Source organism: Diorhabda sublineata, chromosome 6, assembly GCF_026230105.1.
Source record: "Diorhabda sublineata isolate icDioSubl1.1 chromosome 6, icDioSubl1.1, whole genome shotgun sequence".
In the NCBI taxonomy this organism is placed as follows: Eukaryota; Metazoa; Arthropoda; class Insecta; order Coleoptera; family Chrysomelidae; genus Diorhabda; species Diorhabda sublineata.
Genome location: NC_079479.1, coordinates 3,955,048 through 3,973,386, shown reverse-complemented (window position 1 = coordinate 3,973,386; position 18,339 = coordinate 3,955,048). Strand labels below are relative to the sequence as shown.

General features: G+C 33.2%; 1 protein-coding gene across 1 annotated transcript; it reads right to left on the bottom strand.

The window, feature by feature from the left end:
- Nucleotides 1-1,203: 1,203 nt before the first annotated feature.
- Nucleotides 1,204-15,327, bottom strand: LOC130445168 (uncharacterized). Its single transcript, XM_056780695.1, has 2 exons — nt 12,878-15,327; nt 1,204-4,412 (listed from the first exon to the last, which is right to left on the bottom strand). Exons 1-2 carry the CDS (start codon nt 12,882-12,884, stop codon nt 4,027-4,029), a joined length of 393 nt encoding a protein of 130 aa, XP_056636673.1. The 5' UTR covers nt 12,885-15,327; the 3' UTR covers nt 1,204-4,026.
- Nucleotides 15,328-18,339: the final 3,012 nt, after the last annotated feature.

Genomic DNA, 18,339 nt, shown 5'->3' with positions numbered 1-18,339 from the left:
TTACCTTGAACCGTGGAGGAAATTTGAAATAAAATACATCGGGCAATCTATAGCACTGCTTTGGGCTGCGAGGAAAGTTCAGTTGGGGGCCTTTGGACCGCACCCGGGCTCAACGTGTTAGGTAAAACAGGAAACTTTATCAATGCCAGAAAATTGAACAACATACTCTGGGTTCTTTTCGATTATTTTAGAATTTTCTTAGACTTTTATAGATATTTCTTGAGGGTGGAATGTCTAATCCTTATACCATCAAAGACATACGCTTCAGAAAGTAAAACCAGAGCTTTTTTCATGACCAGGAAATATAACAGTTGCCCAGAATGTTTGTGTGTGTTGTGGGATGCTCTCGATTACTTTAGAATGTTCTGCAAGTATCCGGAGGGTGAAATAACGATTCCTTATATCTTCTAAAGTAAAACATACCTCTTGGATGAAGTAGCAACCTTCTTCATAGCTGGGAGATATAAGAAATGTTATGCGATGTTGTGAGATCTCTAGATTACTTTATTGGAGTTTTATAGAAATTTCTAGATGACGCTTATATCTTTTGAAGCACACTCTTCAAGAGACATAGAAACCTTCTTAATGTCTAGGTTATATAACATTCTAAAACGGTCTTGGGTGTTGTGGAACTATCTCAGATACTTTTCGAACTGCTCAAAAAATTTCTAGAGGGTGATATATCGCGAAATAGCAACCTTCTTTATAGCTAAGAAATGTTTACACTTCAACTGAAAGAGGAACCTTCTTAATATCAGGAAAAATTCTAAAATGCTCCGAGAATGATCTTAGTTACTTTGGAACATTCTGGACTATTCTAGAAAGTCGATATTTTCAAAAGCACACCGGTTAGATAGGAAAGGAACTTTCTTTTTAACCAGGAAAGATAAAATTACTACACTGAAGAGCTGGGGCAGATGTTTTAGAAGTTTTAGTGCCAAGCATAGACATTTTTTGAACATATTTCCTCAAATGAGAATAACATTATTTCTCAAAATGTTTTTCTTCATATTTTGTATTGTTAATTGTGATGATATAGCAAATTTTCATAACTATTTCTTCTTCTTCATAAACATCGTTATAAAATGGGATCTTGATGGGTTCCTTGTGAAAAGAACCCATTAATTATGTCTTTAGTTTCTGGGTACCTTTAGATATATATAAAATAGTGATAGGGAGGCAAGGGAATAATAAAAAACATACGAAATCTATAATTTTTATTGATACAGGATCATCTTATATAAAATCAGTAAAAATAGAATACAACTAAGTATATTTACAATTTTTGGTATATTAGCCGTAATGGGAATTGCACAATTCCTTAAAATTATATTAAAAATAAAGTTATAACTTGACTAGAATGGAAAAAAATGTTATTGCACTTAACAGTTTGAAAAACTGCAAAATATATAATCCTAAATTAAACCACTCCCAAAAATACTTGTTATATCGTAAAAATAGTGGAATACTAATTCGAAGACGGACTTATAGACAACGTTTTGGCCGGCCATCGTCCTCAGATAAAGGAAATGCGAAAGTGAAAGAATCAATGTTGAAAAATGTCAGCAAGTTCTGCATCCAGAACAAGGTGGGTGCAAAAAATGCTGACAGATGAAAACCACAACGTGTGGAAGCAGCTCTCGGTAATTACCATCTCTTCCCTCTTCTTCAAATTCGTGGCTAACCACTGTTTTTAAAGTAATATAACCTAAAAATCTTTTATTTTCATCCCTGGAGAAGATATGTAATGTAATGTTTCTCTTTTTCTCGCGAAATAAGTTTAAAGAAAAAATGTATTTGGGTTTTTTGACTATTAAATACATTTCTCCAATTTATTGTGAGATCTACTTAGATCTAATATAAAATTTGATATAAATTATTAATAAGTTAAATATATAACTAAATACTTACAATTAAATCATATAAATAAATATTATAGGTAGATTTTCAGTATAAAATTAGTTGTTATTCTAAAAGTAACAAGAAATACAACTTGTATGTTGAAAGAATGACATTAAAAAATATAATTGCAAATAAAAACAGCTGATCTACGTTAAAATGGCGGCCGTGGGGTAAACAGTCGATTTTCTCGTATGTCATAATAGCTTTTGTTGGTTTTTTTGGTATATATCGATGTTTTCGATTTTTTTCAAACTTTGGGATATCATTCAATATAAAATAGGAGGAAATACGACCACATTTTTCCGAAAAAGGTTTTTTAAGCCCTGTGGCGCCATGTTAATGTTGATACGCTATTTAAGCATTTCAAACGGCCGCCATTACAACCCAAATTAACCTATCGGTACCAATTTTTTTTTTAAATGTGCACAGTTTACTCCACTTTAAGCTTGTGGTCTCAAAATTAATATTTGATCAAAAATTTTTCCGGAAAAACTAAAAAAAGTACTTTTTTTGCAAGAATCGATTTCTCAGAAACCTCTCCCTTAATTTGCGCGAAGGCAATTAACCAAAATATCCGTTGGGAAAATACGGCGCGGTAACGAAAATGTCGATTTTGACATATCCAAACCTCACCCATCGTATTCTACGTGAAAAAATACATGGAAACTATGTACTTTCTACTATTTCTTCTATCAATTCTTTACAAAATAAATGTTGGAAAATATAACTTATTACAAGCTTTGGAAATAATTTTTCCGGGGATTTGTAAGTGAGTAGCGTCTGACGATTTTTATTTGTCGGATAAACTGAGTTTCACTAAAAATGTTTCTAAATAGAGTGTTACGTGCTTTTCATGTAATTTTTCACGTAGAATACGATGGAATTGTTATTTTTATTTTTACGATAAAACCTACTTCATAACTTGATAGATCAGAAGATCTAAAGATAGGTCAGGGGTTCTTGAAAAACATATCCAAAATTCACGCAAATTAAGGGTGAGATTTTTGAGAAATCGATTTTTGCAAGAAAAAATCCATTTTTTAGGTTTCCCGGAAAGTTTTTGATTAAATATTAATTTTGAGAACACCAGCTGAAAGTAATGTACATTTTGAAGAAAAATTGTTCCCGATAGGTCAATTTGGGTCATAATGGTGGCCGTTTGAAATGCTTAAATAGCGCATTCATAACGTAGATTTCCACATGGCGCCACAGGGCTCCAAAAAACGTTTTTTGGAAAAATGAAAATGGACATATTTCTTCAAATTGAATATAGAATGATATCCCGAATTTTGAAAAATGTTTTGCTGGGTGAATCCATTTAGAATAGGCCTAATATTAGTTTGTAGTTTAGATATTTAGTTTACGAAACACGAGTGAATACTATTTAAAGTTGCAAAGTAATAACCAAGTGTCAGCTGAAAGGTATAGGTACAAACTTACAGGTGGAGTTGACCCCTTTCTAAATAAATAGCAAGAGCTACTCATTTTCCACTTGTTTCTAATATAGGCATTGCTGCATACTTGGTATTAACAACTGGTTTCTACACCCAGACATAAATGAAAGCATTTAAAAACGTTTGAGAAACTTCCAAGCTCGATTTGTAATGATGTCATGAAGTTTAAGACAAATAAAGTTACCAAACCACGAACGTGAACAAATAAAAATCACTGGAAGTGTGTAGTTAAAATCTGAATTTTTGTATTGAAATTACACGGATTGTATACCACATGTAAATGCGTTCAAATGATATGAATTTCTCAAAGTAGAAGCCTTTTGCAATAACATTGAAAATAATGATGTCTACAAACCAACAAATAAATCTGCACATAGAAACTTACATCAAGAGCATTTTTTCACCCCACGGCGACCATTTTTAAATAGGCATCAGCTGATTTTGACAAATCATTAAAAACCTTAATGGTTTTGCCTTGAAATCTACTCAGTGTGAAGTGGTCTTTAATAAAATACAATAAAGAGATGGTTCCAATGTAGATACCGTTAATTTCTGGTGTATATCTTTCAAACAAAACATATTATCAATTTGACGAGTTAATTTTTTATTGATAAAACGAAATTATTAAAAAAAACCATTAATCTTAGGTATTCTAGATTTTTTAGTCGCTTCAAACATTCCTACTTTCTCTATTTTTCTTCAAAGAAGACACAACTACTTGAGCTTTTGGACTTTCCGCCGGTACTCTTTCCCATTCCCAATCTCCTTCCAAAGGTACTTCGTTAGCAAAATCGAAATTCCATTTTTCTCTTTGTTGTTGTCGTCGAGTCTCGTCATAGGATGCAAACATGTCATCGATACTAGATGAATCACCGAAATCAATTGTTCTACAAACGTGATTGAGCCCGTTCACGCCATTATTTTTTTCTAATTTTGATTTTTCTGATTGAGTTTCAGAAGAAACTGCATTATTTTTATCAGAATTAGAGCAGCAAGTCACATTTGATGTACTCGATGTTGTGAGACGCTTATCTTCAGCCATTAATAATTTTTGATCTGCAACAAACGATTCACAAATTAAATGAAAAACAAAATGATAAATAAAAAAAGGTATTAAAAATATGTAGGACTATGTCATCATTGATTTGAAGCAGGCTTACGACTCAATATAAGTGGACAGAAAACGGAGAGGCAGGTCCAGTGATTCATATCAAAGAGTTTCAATCTCTTTTTCAATTGCAGTTTCGAGATCGGGATGGGTGAGTGGTCTTTTTGCAAAAATGCGGTCTTTGGAAAATCTCCACAGTAAAAAATCACAGGGGGGTTAAGTCACATGAAGTACGGGCCTTCAACGAATCCTCGTCTGCCTGTCACACCGTACACATAACGCGTAGTGGGACGAAACTCCATCCTGCATGAAATGACCAGTATTCGCGAGTGCTGAATCGTTGTCCATTTGCCCACGTAACCCTCAAAAAAATAACGGACTCGCAAGGATACTTCCCCACTCACCCCAGGCCACCAATTCTGCAATGAAGACGGCTGCCCAATTTATTTAGTTAGTTATTATAGATAATGGTCGCCCAGAACGTGGCGTGTCGACAACAGAGCCCGTTTTTAAGAATTTCTGTTACGTCTCCCACGCTCTTGAACGATTTGATAAAGGCGATTTCGCAAATTTTTGAAATCAGGTAAACATATTTTCATAATCCGCGTTCATACGCAGATACGACGTATTAAAAAAAACTCTTGAAGCGTTGCCAGATTTATGAGCGTCCCCGGTCTTATGCCGACTTCTGTATATTGAATATCGATCAATTTGATTATCTAGGACTAACTGTAACATATACAAATCTAAAAGAAAATAACAAAATTTTGAAATGATAACAAAAAGATGGGATTAGTATCAAAAATATCGAGGGTAAAGAAATTTTATATACGTCGATGTCAAAATGACAGCAGGTATTTGGAGAAGACGTTCAAACATACGACTAATGACGATATACAAAAAGCTGAAAATAAAACAAAGATGGTAAGAATGCCACAGCAGAGAATTGTGAGAATTGTGCTAGAGTGGAATAAAGATAAAGTAGAAAGGATTGCAAAAACAAAGAAATAAGACAGAACAGAAATCTGGAACACTTTTAAAGATCACAAACGAGTCCAAGACACAAAAAACAACAATGGATGACTGACGAGATCCTAGATTTGATAGAGCAAAGAAAACGGCAGAAAAATATAAACAGATACAGAAAATATTCAAAAAAAAAATAAAGAGTGGCCAAAGAAGATTGGATGAAAGATAAATGCATTGAAATATTCAAAAAAGTCAGAGAAATAGCTGGCCTATACAACAAGAAGACTCCTCATACCTCAAGGGATTCAAAAGGAAAAATAATCATAGATGAAAAAGGAATTCGAACAACTTGGTATGTGTATGTCAAAGAACTGTATAATGAGTCTAGATTAGAAAAACAAATGGCATTTGATGAAGGCGAAGGACCAGAAATACTAAAACCAGAAGTGATACATGCTACAAAGTTGACAAAAAACAAGAAACTTGACAACATTCCAACAGAGATGCTAAAGCTTATAAGTGAAGAACACATAGGAATATTAGTCAAACTCTTCAATCATGTTTGATACGTTGAAATTCCAGAGGACTGGTGGTTAAAATCCGAATTCATAACTTTGCCAAAAAACAACGTCCAAAGCACTATAGGCTGATAAGTCTTTTGAGTCACACAATAAAAATATTCTTTAGAACCATCCACGCTAGAATCAGAAATAATAGCGAAGAAGATTAAGACGAAACTCAATTCGGCTTCAGAAATGGGTTAGGAACACGAAAATCATTTTTTGCACTGAATATATTTCTACAAAAAGGTCGGGATCAATAGAAATATCTATTTGCAGTCTTTATCGATTACGAAAAGGCATTAGATCGAGTACCACAAGACAAGTTGATAAATCTATTAAGGAAAAAAGGAGTTGATAGTTCCGACGTCAGAATCATCGAAAAATTCGAGCTGGCGTTCGAATCAACGGAACATCAATGAAAAATCTTAAGAGGAGTCAGACAAGGTTGCCTACTCTAACCACGTCTGTTTAATTCGTATTCAGAAGAGATTTTTAAGCAAGTTAGACACAACTTATCATATGGAGTAAAAATTAACGGTAAACTTATAAATACAATCAGATACGCAGACGATACAGTTGTACTGTGTGACGATTTGAATGGACTGCAATGCCTTTTAAACGGCATTGACAGAATGGGAAGAAAGATGGGTCTAAACTATTCTAAAACAAAATATATGGTATTTAGTCGGTTGCCGTACCATGACACACAGCTACAGGCAAACGGACAAACGAATCAAAGAGTGTCCGGTTTCAAATATCTTGGTTGCTACATTACTGAACAACTGGATCCCGATAAGGAAATAAAATGTGGAATTGAGGTAGCCCGTACAACATTTTTTACGGATGATCAAATGTTACATGGTCAGTTCTCTTAAATGGTGTCGAAGCATTAATCGCTTAGAGGCTTTTGAAATGTGGTTTTATATAAGCATACTCAAGATACCGTGGACAGCTAAGCAAACAAACGATGTAGTCCTTAACAGAACAAATGCGGTTCGTGAGTTTGTGGATGACATTAAATGCAGGAAAATAGTTTATTTGGAACACATAATGCGTGGTAACCGGATTAACATCCTCCAGATGATTATGATGAGTAAAGTAGAGGAATTGGAAGGAAATAAGCCTCTTGGTTGAGGAATATTGGAGAATGGACTGGAATAAGAGAAGCAGGACAGTTATTTAGACTAGCTCAAGATAGAGATGATCGCCAACATCAAGAGGACTTGATACGGAACGTTAAGAAGAAGGAAAAGGGTCTAGAAGAGCTGAACTATATATAACAAACGTTTTTATAGCACGGAAAATGCGTTTCGTTCTTACAGCAGCTATAGTGCTAAAACTAACAACGTTTTCACTCTATAGCCCCTAATTTTAATGGAAGCTGCGAATAAATAATCTAATATAACCATACAATTATTTAGATTTACTATGTAATATCAGCGACTCTTCATTCTTATAGTTAATAAAAACATTAAACTTCTATGTAAAGGATGAAACTAAACTCAAGCATTTTCGCTAAATTTTTGTAGCCTTTTTTGTCCAAGATGTTTAAAAAACCTGAAACAATATTACAGGAAACTGAATTAGTTGAATACGTATTTTGAAATTTAATCTTTACTGGTTCGATTCGTCCAAGATACCAAAACAACAAACATAATTAATATAATTAAATATAATTTAAACTTTTTAAAGAAATGTTACTTGCCGTGAATTATTAGCCATCGTGACCTCAATTGTAGTGATTACCTATCAATACTACTAGGTCACTTTCACTAGTTTATGTATAGCAGTTCCGAAGATAAATTTAATAAAAGCAAGGTATATACGAGTAAAGCCAAAATATAGTTTTTGATTGATAGTTGATGGTGATTGTTGCTTGGAAAGACAACAAAGTTGTTACGATGGTGTCTAATTAAAAAAATATTAGATATTTCAACATTGATCTGCCTAATTAGTGAATAATTGATTTAGTTGACAGTGTCTTGGGATACTTTAAAATCTCAGTACGAAGTAAAATTTTCATTCTACCATCTATTAGATTTCATACTGGCAAACGCGTGACTTTTATACCGGTTTTGTAAAAAGTGCATTATAAAACTATGGAAAAGATAAGTCTTCAACGGATTTCGGACTCGAGGAAGCTGAAACTTGGACAGAAAAAACCAATCAAGAGTCGTAATTCGATTGAAAGTGACTAAAAAGCACAAAGGTCCTGCGATTTTCCAAAAAATACGTTTATTTATATTTAAAAATAAGTCACTAAATTTATTGTTGTGGATTACAAGGGGTTAAATCTATTGAGTTTGCATACAATTATATTTTTTCTTAAATACAATGAAATCAATTTCATATCATTGATTAATTTCCAACAAAAAAATATTTATTTATCCATTTTTCAAATAAATAATATATATCTTACCAAAAAAACCTTCTACGAGAGTATCACCACAAAAATTAAAATAATGACAAGAAATTTAAATTTGAATTGATTAATGTCAAATTTATATAATCAAAATTTACTGTTTCGAAATGACACTTTGAGTAAGTTTGGTTATGTTGTGATTGGTTTCTTTTTAAGTAATTAATTATGAGAATTGAAATTTTTAAATCTGGAAAACAAGTCTTGAATTGAGTATAAAAATGCGTCAAATTTTATGAATCTAACGCATTCAAGTTGGTAAGAAAAATGTGTTTTTAGTTAGTTTATACCTATATACAATATTTCTAAATTATAATCTAGTAAGCATGTGTCATAGTTTTTTATTCTACTCTATGGAAAGTTTTAAAAGTGTTAAATCCATACAAATCAGCCAGTTTTCAAGCATTAGAACTAGAGATTTTCAGGTGCGTATGGAATTTTCAAACTGGTATTTACAAACGTGTCGTGAAAATCGAAATTTTCCAAAATATGTGTTGTATAGTGACAAGCCTAGATTTACTAGGGAAGGAATTTTCAACTCTAGAAATAGTCACGTTGGTCGGTTAATATGTGGGTGGGTATGATTTGAGATTGCTTAATTGGGTCTTACATTTTACCAAATAAATTAAATGGAGCACTTTCTGGAAGAAATGTTGGATGAATTGTTGTAGAATGTACCGTTAAATATTACATGTGGTTTCAACACGATGGGGCATCTGTTCTGTTCATTTTGCTGCAGCGGCAAGAAATTATTTAAACAGACGTTTTAGAGAAAAATGGATTGGTCTGGGTAGACCCAATTGTTGACCTCCAAGATCACCTGACCTAAATCCTATCAATTTCTGAACAATATCAAATAGTTAGAATTCAAGCTGCGGTAGAAATCATTCAATCCCATCGAGATTTATTCTCAAAGACACGTTTTTCAATGACAAAACGGTGTAATAAATTTATTGAAGAGTTTGAATATCTACTGTAACTTTGTCAATTTTGAGATTGTTGTAATACAGTGTTGCTTTATCATTATTCGAAATTAAATGAATAATTAATCAATTTGTAAATTACTTACGTGCTTGCAGACTTTTGTTTAAAGATAAATTTCTAGAAAATTTCATTTTAGCTCAATAAAAGTTAATTAGGTTTTTAACTAAAAATAATCAGAGAATTTAAAACAAAATTAGAAAACGAAGTTACTCCAATGTCGTAGAAAATAGGGGAATAAAAGTGACAACTAACGCTGACAGCGCGCCACTGGTTAAATTTGTCAAATGTCAAAATATTACTTTATTAGAAAATTGGTCACTAAATTTAAAAAAAAAAGTTTAAAGGTATTCTTGATTTATGGCAAATTTTCGATTTAAAATTTTTGAACACCCTATATCTCAGCAACTAGGCCCCGTAAGGGTTCGTACTCCTATATAAAAATGAATCATTTATTGAGATCTCTTTGTGGTAGAGCGTTGTCGGTCGAATATAGAAACACCCTGTATATCTAAAGCTAATGTGAAGACAAAAACGAGTACAGAATTGAAAATGAATAGTTTTAAAATATTTTCATTTGATCAGAGTGAAATTTCATTAAGATGGCTTCGTAATTAAATGGTATTCGTTACTGATTATATCATTTATATTTTTGACTTGATTTTAGGTCTCTTTTCTTTAAATTAGTTTCAAAATAACAATAAAAATTTAACGTTTCGACCTACTTCGGACTTTATCGAAATATTTTAGTTGGAACGTCAAATTTTGTAATTGGTTAACTAATTTTTTATTAAAAGACAACTAAAATAACAACAATTCATCTTGAGAAACATAGAAAAAGGTCTAAGAAGTAAAAAGTAAAAAAAATTATATCATTTATTTTGCTAGTTTTTATAAAAGATGAAACTGAATTTATTTCAGTTAATGAGCATTCTCTATTAGCCAAAACCTTGAACGAAATTTTTAAAATTATGAATTTTGAAGTAATAACATTCTAAAATGGTACTTAAAGTACACTTTTGTTCATTGAACCATACAATTATACCATAATTTTAACCATTTCAGTCCAACCATCTTTAAATCTTTCAATTGGGCAATAACGGCAGCTTTATGAATTTCAATTAACTAAGGAGGCATTGAGTACAATTTTATTTCAACTGAACTCAAATTATCTATTAACTTTTTCAGTGATTATCACTACTCCATTATTTTTAATTCGTTATCTACATCTTCATTGCCTATCACATGATCCTCTGTCCAATTAAGAGCCTGGCACTGATCCCTTCAAGCATCAAAACAATTCCTTTTCAATCGCTGTCGCTTCTACACTAAATATTAATCAAAAATTTTGATTCCAGAATCGATCTTGCATACTCCCGATGTTTTCTATTCCAACCACAAATTAAACGAAGTTGATATAAGAAACAGATGGAAAACGTAACTCCAAAACTTTCGAGCTTGAGCTGGGAAGAAATGATATACAAGAAAATCAGATGAAATTAGAGGAAATCACGTTGATATTACAAAGTTATTGAAAAGGCAGTTGGACATGATGGTGTTGCTGGAAAAAAGTGATCAGAAAAGCAGCTCAATGCTGACGAAAAATTGCATTAAAACGTATATGGACAGGTATTAAAAATTATCCAACCAAAAGTTAGATAATGGTAATAAGGAAAACCAATGAGGTTGTTAACACAAATATTACTTACAACAACTACAAGTATTTCCATACATAGAATCATAAAGTGGATGAAAGAGATTAAACTAGAGCTTCTTTTGGTCAATAACTGTTAGCTAAACGTATCACTTCAAATGTTTTAGACACAGATGTATCTACCACGACAGAGTTCAAATATTTGGTGATTTTGCTCGAAGACGAAAACATTATTATCGAAACGCACGTCTGACAGTGTAATTGTGAGGGTTGGTGTAGTGGTAGTGTGAATAATGTACAATGTGTTAAATTTAAATATCAACAACAGTTCCAGAAACTACAATTTACGTCGACGAGCTAGTCAAAATGAGAAAGCGTTCAATATACACGTTAAGGAAGGCTGAAGCATCCGCAATGACTCTAAGTATAAAGAAATACAGACTGATGTTTCTAGGGTGTACCGCGCTTTTCACATTGTTGCAGCATGCTACCAATTGATTCTCAAGTTGCAGAGAGAAAGAGATTTGCACGGTAACGATAAGACATCAAAGAAGGTGAAGAGAGATGAATTGATAAGATTCTGAGCATCAGAAATGGAATCCTGGGAAAGCTGGACAAAACGATTGTTACTGAATATTGTTTGGATGAAGATACGGCTTGTTGCGATGAAGTATGGATATTTTATGTCTTATTTCCACATATTTAAATTGCGAAAATCACTAGCACGCCTTTATTGACCTTAGAATATTGTGCAGCAGAGAATACATTTATCGAATGCTCAAGGTCGGCAACTCGAGCCCGAAGAAGCTATATTGGAATCAATAAACAAGTGGTGCGGTATATACTGCATGGCCTTTACTATAATAAGCGTGATCTGGGAGAAAATAGGATATCAGGGCATAGCAAAGAAACAAGTATTCGTCGCATTCTCAGTGAATATTAACAAACATCTCAGTTTATTTCTTGACAATTCTCATAGTAATTGGTTTATGAAATTAAAATTAAAAGTTTCAATTTTGTAATCGCTTAATTTCGCAAAGATTCCATCGATTGTTGTGTTTACTTCTCTTGAAGATACTGAATCGGAGTTGCTTTCAAAAAATTTCAAATTCTGTGAAAGATCTTGATTAAAATAAGACAGCTAAACGTATCAATTCAAATGTGTTAAACATAGATCTAGTCCCCACGACATAGGTCAATACTTAAAGATTTTATTTGATGAGGATTCCAGGTTAGTTCAATGAGGGACGGATCTAATACACATCTGTAGTAGGAATGCTGAAGCCTGGAAGGGCTGAATATACATGAAACTCTTCTTAACATACGACATATTTTGGAAAAAACGCGTTGTTGTCTTCATATGGTGAGTAAAGATGGGTTTAAATCTATACTTCACTAAGTTTTTTATTTATTTCATTCTATTTAATGAAATTGTTAAAATTTGTTTAAAGTTCTATGATTCAATAAGTTTTCGTATTCTGGAAATCACAGGTTCTTAATAAAGTTTGAGTTAAATTAAAAATTACGTACTCCGCCACTGTGTATAAATTAAAATCCATAATTAGTCTCTTAGAAAACTGTATTCTAATAAAAAACAAGTGGTTAAATCAAATTTAACTAAAATTAATTCAACAAAATAACTGATAACATCAAAGTGTATTACGTATCTGATATAATCGCCTTGAATGCATCGGTAACTTTTTCATATGTTCATTTAGGTTTAAACTAAATGTCCTAATTCAAATTCATAAAAATTAATTATAAATACGTTGAGTCTTTCCTGACCTGCCTCACACAAATTTATATATTTATAAAATTAGCATTTACCTGTCATGATATGAACAGCACGAATTCGATTCGATACGTAATCACTTGAATGCACCACGTACTCTAAAGATTAATCCGAAAAACTCAACGAAAACAAACAAAATCGTTCTATTTTGAGGTAAAATGGCCGCGACTCGGCGTCTCGACACTTCAGCGGGCGTCCAAAATCGATTAACAACAACGTTCGCATACGGTCGACGCACCTTGCACGATCTATGAACTCCGAATGCAGTTAATGCAACCGCGACGCGTGGTCTAGCTCACTTTTTTTTCATTGAATGACGCAACTGATAACAATTCATTACAAATGAGATTAATCAAGTCGATACTTGCATATCAACGTTAAATATATAATCATAGTGGAAGTATTAGGGAAAAAATGTAATATTTCCAAAAATAATAAGAAATTTCTCACTTAATTTTCAAGACTGAACAGAATGTATTATAACAAATTATGTTATTAGTGATGAAACATTAGTGAAACATGAAAAAGAGATAATCAGTAAAGCCCCGAAAACTCTTTAGTGTATAGAAACTTTGCATTGAAGTATTTTGCGTTCTAACACAAAGATCCTATGAGACCGCGCCATTTACCGTCGCATTCACAAACACCTAATACAGGGCCACTTTAATTCACGACATTTTTCACCCTAAGACTGGATTCCCCGAACAATTTCCTCAATAAAACAAAAATAATTCGACCACTGGCCCCAAAGTCGCCTTATTTTGATAATTCCAAGTCACGTTTAAGGAAAAACCAACATACTTCTGTTTTCCATACGATTTCATGACGCTTCCTCCTATTTATTACTTACACCAACCTTGGTGAGGTACACTTATTCGACACAGCAGAGCAACCAGATTTCTAGCGTCTAGTCGCCGCAGATTTACGTTTTGTTGGTGCCTGTATATATAGTTATAAATTAAGTTTCAAGTAGATATCGAAATTTTATTATTGCACCACCTCTTCGCCATCCTCGACCTTAAGACTGGCTATAATCTACAAGGCTCTTTATAGCTACAAGTAACTTCTTAATACTAATCAAAAGCTCGTTCACATTAACACAAAATTAAATTGATACTCTTCCAAATATAATACAGAGGTCGGCACAAGTCAGACAGTCGAAAAATCGGCAAGGATCCATATAGTCAGGATGAATTATACCTACCTGGGGTGTATGTATGGGCGGGTATCGATGCAGGAGGTTTCGCGGATCCCCACTTTTTTGGGGGTCACGTCACGAGTCAAATTTATCTGAAAAAGCTCGAAGATTCACATGGGAAATGGTAGATGAGGATTCGTTGAATGGTCTGCACGATTATGTTACTTTGCAACCTTTGATTTCTTCCTATGGGACCTTCTAAAGGACCGCATTTTTGCAAGAAGATAGCGCGCCTTTCTCGACTGCAATTGAAATGCGTTGATCAAGATCGGCATCAGTTTGAACACTTAGGCCCTCCGCACGCGGGTCGACTCATTTGCAAGTTGCAGTCGGAGTTGTGCAGCTTGCTTGCAGCTGGAGTCCGCACACAGAAGGGCCATTTATGCAACTTCAGTTCGCAACTGTCGGCTGATAGTCGGTTTCAGTTGGCAACAGAGCTCGGACCAGTGAAATTATATTTTTACTTTATGTAGTGCTAGTTTTTGAAAATGCATTCTAGCAGTAGTGAATCTGAGGAAAAAGTGATAGATAACTATCAGTAATCTTTTTTGTGAATAACCAAGAAGGTGGTAGTTGTACAACTCTTCATGCTCATCCACTTCTGCAACAAAAGAAATATTGATCGATTGATATTGATCACTCAATTTAACCCGTGGTCTTCTATTGTGCGGCACGCAACTACGCGACTGAGATTGCAGGCGACCGAGAGTCAGCGTTGCGTGCAACTCATGCGATTCACGTTGTCAACTGGATTTGAGTTGACGACTAGCAGTTGACCCGTGTGAGGACACCCACTGTGTAACAACGACAAGGTTGGGCGCGACTCCCATTGCGTTGAAAACTCGAATCGCAAACGAGTCGACTCGTGTGCGGATGGCCTTACAGTAACGCTTTTTCGAATCCCTTTTGTAATTATTTTTAAATAAATTCATTGATGCTGCTTTTTTCTCTTAATGCAAATTTATTGCCGACCATTTTTTTGTCGATATAAGATAGTAGATAAAACTTCCATTCACCATACTAGGTGATATAAATACATCGCAATTCTGCACTATAACTCAAATTAAATTTGCAAAACTCAAATTAATGACTCGTTTAGAATTTTTCAACTGTTTTTTGAACACTCCTAGCCTGATTTGATTTTAAACAATTAAGAGTAAAATATTTATGTCGAACTTACCACAACATAATTATGTGTACACTCTGTACATCCACAAATCTACATTTTTCACTTTATACACTGTTTCAAGTTCTGCGTTCATTGTAGAACACTATTAGACCTACTATTCTTTTATTTTACCGTGTGTTTTACTACCAGAAAAAAGAGAACAATTGTTTTTCTCTCCCAACCAATGGGATGGATTAGTTCCCCCCTGATTGCCCCTCGTCGGTTCCGTCTATTATTTGTATTAATTGCACACTGCTTCCGCTCTTTACGCTCGGCGAGATCCTACTTGATGTATCCACTGTATTTTCGGTAGATATTAATCAACCAATGTACGCGATTTTTAACAATTAGATGGAAGCTTCAGGTATTTTACATATTCTCAAGAATATGCCGCTAACGGGACTTTCTGTATAAAAACGATTTTTATATATATATATACGAGGTATATTCACAATGTTAAATCAATTTATTTTTCTATCAGTTACTTTGACTAAAACAGAAGAAATCTATAACATGTTGTCTGTAGTGTCTTTTTATGATTACAGCTTTAATTCAAAATACCTCAGATACTGGAAGCAGATCTAATTCATTGTCTAAATCCAAAGAAAGTTAAAATATATGAAATTTATCGGTAAATGATTCGATGATTAGAAGACGGTTCAATTAAAGACGTAATCAAGTTAAAAAATGAAGAGAAACTTAAGCAAAACCGTAAATTAACCATTACTGCTCTTGCTATCGAATTTGAAACTGAAATTTCGAAAATTTTGCTCAAGTTCGATACCCAAAATACAATAAACGGAAATGCAGTTTACTTCAGTTTTTGACAGGCTACTATGAAGCCGTTAATGATTTTCTTTTTCGAATAATCACAGGGGATGAATCTTAGGTATCTTTTGACACCCCAGAAACTGAACGGCATTCAATGGAATGGAAGCGAGTTAAGTCTAAGCAGTCTTGGCACCTTAAAAACTCTTGTGCGTCGGTTTTCGCAACAAAAAAGACAGTTAACTGATTAATTCTTCACCACGACGTCAAATAATACCGCAAGAAAAAAACCTTTGGGTGGAATTTGGCTTGGACGAATTTGATCGGTCTTTATACAACCCGGATCTCATTCCTAGCGACTTTCATTTTTTCTTACACCTAAAATTTTTTTAGATGCATTTATGTATATATGGGGCGCGGAAAACATTCCTTCACATAGTTTTTCAGGTTTGAACATTGGAAAATGTACACTATCTTGAATAGTTGATATTTTACAAATATTTGATGTTAAAGAGGATTAGGGGCGGGGGAGGGGTCTATTGAACATTTAAACTACCTCTTAACAACCTCCTCCCCGCCCCCAATCCTCCCCAACATTAATTAGTTAATTAGTTGCGACTAATGTAATGATACAAATCAATTTCTAACAATAATCATTCATTTACACGTACAAATAATCAATTTCTATTGGATGTATTCGTAATATTTCTTCAATAAATGATTCAATTTTATTTGAATATGAATAATGTCTTTTAAATAGAAATTCCCCAAAATACTGACGAATATCTCGCCAAAGTCGCTCAATATATTGAGTATGAGCCTAATCTAACCTAACCTAACCTAAAAATAACCTAACCTAACCTAACCTAAAAATAACCTAACCTAACCTAACCTGATCTATCTAAATTTTAAACTTTGAAAAAGTACGTGAAGGAATAATTTCCGCGCCCTATACATTAAATTATTCAGCATAATTTTCTCAACAACATACTAAAATAATTACCAAAAGTTGTTTATCTATGATTTTTTAACGTTATCTCAGATCTATCTTGTTTAGAATAAGTATAAAAAAGCCTCTACTGTGTTTAATTAGGCACAACCACCAAACACTTTGTTCAGCTCGCATTTCAATTAATTATATTGAATTGATAATGTTATATTATATATCCACTTCCCTAAAAAACGTTTAACACATTTATTTTGTTATTATTTCTTACGAAATGTCAACAACAATTATTTGTAAACATACAAAAGTACGTACATTGAAATAAATAATAAATATTGAAGGTATTGAAATAGATTTACAAATATTTAACTTTATGAGAATAAATAAGAAATTAGTGAAGATTTAGATATAAGAGATGTGAAAAAAAAATAAAAAAATTTATATTTTACTACGATTTGCAATGTACTTGATCCCATAATTGGTGATATTTCGAGTCTTTTCAATTTCATTTATGCACTACTCAACTTAGAGCCGGTATCATTTACCTATACCATATACAAAGTACCAAAATAATAATTATGACATTATTATTAATGGGGAGGTTTTATCAGACCTATTTGTCTGAATAAACCCCTTGTAGTCATATAAGTCGCCTTATTAAGAGCTTGATATTTATAAAAGAAATGTTTTTTCCCCTCCTGTGCCCCTCAGGACCGGCAATGTGGATTGGTAATCATATCTGTGTTGTATCTATAATAACTGGATATTTTTCTTTCTTCGCGAACTTTCCAGCAACATTTCGTTTTGAAATCCACACTATTTTCGAAGCTGAAGGACGTCTTGACCATTTCTTATCCTAAATCGACACATTTTCTCTAGAAAATCTTGTGACAAGTTTTCAGAGTTCAATCTTCTGATATTTCCAGATGTTATCGGTTATTGTCGTTCATAAATTCCAATTTTTCACCTAATTCGTATGGTTCTTGGTTAATAATCATCACTAATCCGTCCAAATCTTGTTTTTCATCTTTATTGGGATAAAAACCGAGCTCCTTGCTACGTAGTCCAGAGGATTGATTCCCTGTACATTAAACTGATGGAAACTATACAGGAAATACGGCAGTCGGTGTGTATTCAAAGGAGCTCATCATCCTAAAGTCGTACATACTAAAAACTATTAAGTAATTTTTTGTTTAAAAGTTTAAAGATATATGGTGCTATAGTCATGAACAATTCGCTTTTTTAAAATAAATCATGTAAATCGATTATTATTGAAACCATGGCTTGAATTACTAAACATTCTTTGGACTTTGTTCCAGCAATTTGAGCTGTTGAAAAGCCAAAAGGACTCCGAGGATCAAGAACGTCTCAAAGAGACTATAACCGACGAACGTGTTGACATATAGCGAATGAAGTG